We start from the raw sequence: 7,107 nt of genomic DNA, 5'->3' as shown, positions 1-7,107 counted from the left end.
CTAGCTAAAATGCTTGCTAGCCTAACTTCCTTGCATAGGCATCAATGAACCAGCTAAGTTAGCTAGCTAGTTAACGTGAGCTTACTAGGCTACATCTAGGATACATATTGAACTTCAATCGTCTCAGGCCAGGGGCACAATATATTAATTTATGGTTAGATCAGAATCGCCATCGTAATCATTGGCCTGTACAGAGAATTTTGTCAAAACCACATGTCCAAATCTCCATCTCCATCCATGGTTTAGGAAAAGGCCGATTTAACAAGCTAGCTACTGCAAGACATCAACACAAGCAGACCAGAAACAGGCACGTTTTTCTGACAATTATGACGTTTTTCTCAGGATGTCATTTAATTGGTGTGAAGCCAAATCCAAACTGGCCTCCCTTGGGGGGCATTTTGCTGCGGCAGGACAACCCACTGTTGAGCTCAGTTCAACGCTGATTGGCTAATTATTTTATAATTGTTTTATCAAGGGAGGCCAAATGCTTGCTGGCATCAATCAATCAAATGCTACAGCGGCAACATGTCATACTCTTTTGTTCCAGACAGTATCAGATACATGGGCTACACATACTGAGACAGAGGGGCGCTGTTTCCCTCATTCAGATGATTTCTCCGGTGAGATTCAGCCACTTGCGAATTGATGCAAAATTATGAAAACACAGAGAGACGAAAGATTATTTCATAATTGTAATTTTTTTATTGGTCAAATATTTGGGGAAGCCTGGGTTCCCTTGGCATCCATGAATACACACCATTGACTGCACTAGAGTGCAAAAATAAAATAAGAAATTCCCTAAGTTTAGCATGTCTTGCAGGGGGACTTTTATTTTGAGAAAATCTGCGATCGTGTAGGCAGCATACTATCTTGCTGCTAGGAGAACGGTAATCATGCGCAGCTAGCAGTTTAGCGAGCTCGAGTTGTCCAGAGGCGAGTTTCTCAAAACAGGGCACTTGTTTTTAAACGTTGACGTTATTCTTTTTTCATTCTACTTGTAGCGTGTCACCTGTCCCCAATGGGGTTCAATAAGACGTACATCAGTATCGGGTATGCCTCTTTTGGCATGCTTATGGGATTCTCAGCGTTTCTCGTGTGGAACATCGCGTACAACCAACCATGGACAGCTGCAATGGGAGGATTATCAGGTAAAAACAAGTATTAGCCAGAATGTAAACAATTGTTTATTTTGTGGGTGAGGTTGCGGACAATATGTAACAGTATATAATGCAATATTTTCAGGATTTACCTGTCCATCTGACTACATCTGAGCTGAATATTGCCACAGTAGGCTACCCCATCTCTTACAGTGCACGAGTTTAGATTGACAAATAGTCAGAAGCCCACACTTTATTTAGCCTTTTCACATTTCTAAATGTTATAGCTAAAGTCCTAAACGTTTTACCCCAGGTATTCTAGAAAGTTGGACTGTTCAACTTCACTTGAGCAGAGAATAGCTACATATCTATACACCAAGCTAGCTCCTACATGATCTCTATGCAACTTTGGCAACAAAAAAAAGTAGTAACATTGCATTACATAGGTCTTATACATGTACATGTTAGTCATTTAGCAGACGCTCATGAATATCTAGGATAACTTTATTACCCAGTAAAAAATAAATAGATGTATATCCAGCACTGTCTACTTAAGTGTTTCCCAAATATTTTCAGCTTCATGCATTTTATATTTTCTGCCTGGTTAACCTGGAATTCTGGATCTTCCGGATGCTTAAACCACACTGGCCAAAAAACAGTCAGGTGTCAACGCAAACTGTGTGTTATTTCTGCTTACACGGTTTGGGACTGAACACTTTTGATAAATCTCCTCCGATTAATTTAGCACGTGTCCTGATACTCATCCCATTTGAAGTTCTCAGCATCACCATTACAATTTGCTGACCTAGAGTAGAAGCCTGAACCAACCATAAAGTAATACATGTCTATTTCTATGGGCACAAGCACTTTTCATGACACAAACTGTTCACACCGATCTTGTTGGTGGAGAGAATTTTTGCAGGTTTAAAGTTTATTTCCTGCAATTCTACACATTTTATCATGGGGTGCTGAGAAAAATGTGCAGTTTGAAAGCTAATTTTCTTGCAATTCTATACATGTTGCCATGCCTAATGTGTATGCATGTGATATTTGAATGACTCAAACATTACAACAAAATCAAGAGCTAAAAAGCCTATCTAAAAATGTTTTGCTGACATGGGCTAGTTGATTTGGACATTTCTGACAAGTTATAAATAGCTCTCTAAGGTATACAATGACTGATATGACAAGAGGAAACTAATGATGCACTACCCAATTTCGAAATTGCACCTTGTGCTTTCTACTATTACAACTTTCAAGAGTAAATTGAAAGCTGGAATTAGTTCCTTAAAAGAAAATAAGGAAGGACCCCCCTGCCAACCCCTCGCGCCCCCCACCGTTTGAGAACCACTGCACTAGGTAACAAGTGGTGCATTTATGGCTGTGAACTTTGACCTCTCAGGTCAGCAAGCTGATATCTGTGTGACATTCCTCTCATCTCTGTTGTAGGCCTACATTTTTCTTGTGGAGTTGTGATAACATCATGTGGTGCCTGTGCCAATAGAGAGAGAATCAATAAGGGTGCAATTCTTGCTAGGGTTTTCCGTGGCATGTGCTTGGTCATATGATTCTAGACCATTAGATGGGGAAAGGAGTGGGGTCAGCATGGCAGATTGACACAGCAGAATAAGCCTAGCCTATTCTCTCTAGCCAGGACTCAGGACGGTCAATTGAACTTCCTAGCTTGGCTGCATCCTGATTCTCTACACTTCCCCCAAAAACCTCCCTGTCATGGATTTAAAAGCATTGGATTGATATAGCCCTAAGCATTGGCTAGAGGGAATTTCAACCATTGTTAGATCCACGACAGGATTTGTGCAAATGCACACTTCAGTAGAAGGGTGGGGAACCGTGACTCAGCCCTACTCACTATCTGACCATGCTTGAAATGAAGCAAGTATGGTACTTTCCAACCTCAAACACTGTTTTAACAACCAACCCTGAAAAAAGTTTATGTAGGCTACTTGCTCATTAGTTTTGGGCCCGAATTCAAAATGAGTGTCAGAGTAGGTGATGATTTAGGATCAGGTCCCCCCTGTCCATATAATTTCATTCATATTGATTAAAAAGGCTAAACTGATCCTATAGGCCTATCAGCAGTGCTCCTACTCTGAGACTCTTTGTCCATACGGCCCTTAACATTGCCATTTTGTCCTATCTAGCATGGCCAACTAGTGAAGACCATTTTAGCCTAATATTGTGTAAGATGCGGTGAAAGTGGATTAATGTTAGTGCTATACGCTGTCAAACCCAAATGTGGTTATGAAACAGTAAAAGAGGAACATGGAGGAGTGAGTGACAGAACAGTGTGATTTGAGACACAATGACATAGCAAAACATGATACGCTTTGTCAGGATATGTTCACCCGTAAAATGTACATGACATTTTAGTCATTTAGCAGACGCTCTTATCCAGAGCGACTTACAGTAGTGAGTTCATACATTTTCATACTTTTTTCGTACTGGTCCCCCGTGGGAATCAAAGCCACAACCCTGGTGTTGCAAGAGCCATGCTCTACCAACTGAGCCACACACTGACATAGGCTACACCAACAAGACCTCAGACTCAATATTGTCTACGGACAGCTCAAGATTGTAGTTAGACAAGCAAAGGCATCTCTTGACTTGAGAAAACCCCTAATCTTACAATGCTTTTTCAAAAAACAGTTCAATTTGATACTATGCAAATACTTGCGATAGTTAAACATGCTTGTCTCATGTCAGTAATTGACTTAGTGTAGGGATTGTGAACGGCCAGCCCCTGACTGTGAATGTGCGTATGTCTTTCCCCCTCAGGTGTGCTAGCGCTCTGGGCCCTCATCACCCACATCATGTACCTGCAGGACTACTGGCGCACCTGGCTGAAGGGCCTCAAATTCTTTCTCTTCATCGGAGTCTTCTTCTCCCTGCTGGCCGTGGTGGCTTTCATCACCTTCCTCTCCCTCGCCATTACCAACAAGGAGTGTGAGTCTCACACACCTCCCTTCTCTCACTCATTCATTCACTCCTCCTTTCATCCTCATTTGCTTCTCCTCTCCCCTTCACTTGCTCTGCTGTTCATTTGCAAATGGCTACGTCTCTCCCCCATTTGCTCCCCTTCTCATCCATTGTACTTTTTCTTGTTGGTGCATTAGGATGTATTTAGTCATTAGTATTGCATATTTGAATCCCTTAGGGCACGTCCACATGACTCCATGGGATCATTGCCTTTTGGGTTATGCTACGAGCCTGAAGCTTTGGTCACTTTTCCTACAGGAACCTTCATTGAGAAGCACCTGACTCAATGAATTGTGTAACAGTGTGCCAACCATGGCTTTTGCTCGGAGTCTGCAAGTCTCTAATGTCTGTCATATCTCTGTGGTTCCCAGCCATGACTGACCCGAGGAGCCTGTTTCTTTCGGGTGTGTGGAGCTTCATGACCCTGAAGTGGTCCTTCCTGCTGGCCCTCTACTCCCACCGCTACCGCAAGGAGTTTGCCGACATCAGCATCCTCAGTGACTTTTGATAAGGGCCCTTGAACCCCCCTGTGGAGGTCTATGGAAGACTAACAAACAGGGTTCCTAACCTGAGGGTGCTAACTAGGGGAGAAGAGAGGGAGTGAAGATTTGAGGGGTTGGTGAAGCCAAGTAGTCATGAAAAGAGGACTAATACAATTTAAATTGAGCAATGGAATGAGGGTTGATCTGAAAGGTGTGGGGTAGCTGCAAATCCACCAGATCTCTTACACCAATTGTTTGCTTATGAATCCATGAGGGGGAGTGCACGAGTACACACTTCGGGGAGAAGGGTAGTGAATCAGAACGCAACCTGTGTGTTGTCTGTGTTAATTAGAGAATTAGTACCCGGACCTCCGTCCATGCCCGCACCTTCGCGTTTAGGTCACCCCCCTCTCTCTTTCTGTATCTGTAAACAGGGTATGCTTATGCCTTTTATGGATTTTACACAGTTCCTATACGTATGTATGTGACACTCTGTGTTCCTCTTGTATGTCCTCAAAAGTTGTTTTTAGAGTCAATATCTCCCTTTTTATGAGATTTGAATCTTCTTTTTGATGACTTTGTAGGTAATCCTTGACAATTATGTACACCACGTGTCAAACTCATTCCACGGAGGGCCAAGTGTCTGCGGGATTTCGCTCCTTCCTTGTACTTGATCGATGAAGGTCACTAATTAGTAAAGAACTCCCCTCACCTGGTTGCCTCTGTTTTAATTGAAAGGAAAACCCCAAAACCCGCAGACACTAGACCCGCCGTGGAATGCTTATATACCTAGGAACAAATTCTTAACAAGATAAACAAATTTTCTCATATAATTGATGTAGTTACGATAGAATTCATTTCTATTCTCTTGCCACAAGGGGGAGTCAGTCGATCAAATGTGGCGGCTGTTGGTAAAACATCCCACTCATTTAGGAAAATGGTTCAACTTTGCTCTGTTTTCTATCTGCACACATCATATAACACATACATAATACACGTGTCACAGGCTTGTTTGGGAAATCCAAGTAGTCTGTTTTTAGGATGACCGTGTTCTGATCTGTGTTATCCATCTGTGTCCTTTGAGTCCATAGGACCCTACTGTCACCTGGAGCCAGTGTATGGGATGAAGCGACTACATTTAGAGTATCATGTCTCAACACTATTTGGTAACACTATGTATTATGATACAGTTATAATGCTTTGAAAATGTTGTCGTAAGACTTGTATAATGTCGTATAGCATTATACCTGTCAGTGTTAGACACTATTTCACAGCATCCCCTCAAATTGTTTTTAAAAGGATGAAATGAAGGATACCATCCCAGAATGTTAGAACAACTGCTTTTACAACAGTTGCCAGTGAAACCCAACTGTCTCTTTTTAGTGCTCGTCTTATTTGAATTGAGAATGTTCAGACGAGGGAGTTAGTTTGTGGTGTTTGTATTTTTGCCGTGCCAGCGATTTAGCTCACAAACATGAGGACTGCTTCCGAAATGGCACCCTACTCCCTATATAGTGCACTACTTTTGACCAGGGGCCTTAGTGCACTGTATAGGGAATAGGGTGCCATTTCAGACACAACAAGGACCAATTACATTAATGCTTCATTAATCATAACCTTTTGTTGATGTTGTTTGCCAGATCCAAAACATTATTGATCATCATACTGCTGCCTATGGAGATTAATTTGTGTTCTTCCTTTACGCCTGTTGTTTCTCTGTGTGCTACCACATCTATCATATTGTAATATAATGAAACATGACGTTGTGTATATCCACTTGTGTGTATGTAGGAATGTATGTCTGTTGAACAGGTATGTCTGTGTGAGAGCCATATTAATAAAATATAATTTTATGACAGCTGTGTGTATTCAATTGGTAGTGTAGTACATCTCGTACAAAGTCATACACAACAGTTATAACCTTGTGTTGTACATTGTTTGTACAACCGGAGTGTGTACTAGGCCTAGGGCATAGTGGCTATAGAATAATTAGATTTTATAGTTCTTTTGAATTTGTTTTAGTAGTAGACAATGCTTTGATGGAAAGGATTAGCTTAACTACATTGTGGAGGAGGAAGTGGGTGTAGAATAGAGCCCTATCTATCACTTTATGTTTCGACACAACATACATTTACATTTTAGTCATTTAGCAGACGCTCTTATCCAGAGCGACTTACAGTTAGTGAATGCATACATGTTTCTTTTTGTTTTCATACTGGCCCCCCGTGGGAAACGAACCCACATCCCTGCTGGCCAAACCCTCCCCTACCTTGGACGACGCTGGACCAATCGTGCGCCGCCCATGGGTCTCCCGGTCGCGGCCGGCTGCGACAGAGCCTGGACTCTAACCAGGATCTCTAGTGGCACAGCTAGCACTGCGATGCAGTGCCTTAGACCACTGCGCCACTACATACACTACACTACATGACCATAAGTATGTATGTATGTAAGTAAGTATGTGGACACCTGTTTGTCGAACATCTCATTCCAAAATCATGGGCATTACTATGGAATCGGTCCCCCCTTTGCTG

At 42.2% G+C, this 7,107-nt stretch overlaps 1 protein-coding gene across 1 annotated transcript; it reads left to right on the top strand.

Moving 5' to 3' along the window:
* The first annotated feature begins 878 nt into the window (after positions 1-878).
* On the top strand, positions 879-6,434 carry LOC311137992 (heme transporter hrg1-A-like). The gene is made up of 3 exons (XM_084172638.1): positions 879-1,148; positions 3,894-4,061; positions 4,466-6,434. Exons 1-3 carry the CDS (start codon positions 1,019-1,021, stop codon positions 4,600-4,602), a joined length of 435 nt encoding a protein of 144 aa, XP_084028764.1. The 5' UTR covers positions 879-1,018; the 3' UTR covers positions 4,603-6,434.
* Positions 6,435-7,107: the final 673 nt, after the last annotated feature.

This window comes from Coregonus lavaretus (genome assembly GCF_964263955.1).
Source record: "Coregonus lavaretus genome assembly, chromosome: 12".
Classification (NCBI taxonomy): Eukaryota; Metazoa; Chordata; class Actinopteri; order Salmoniformes; family Salmonidae; genus Coregonus; species Coregonus lavaretus.
This window is presented reverse-complemented; position numbering and strand designations above follow the sequence as displayed.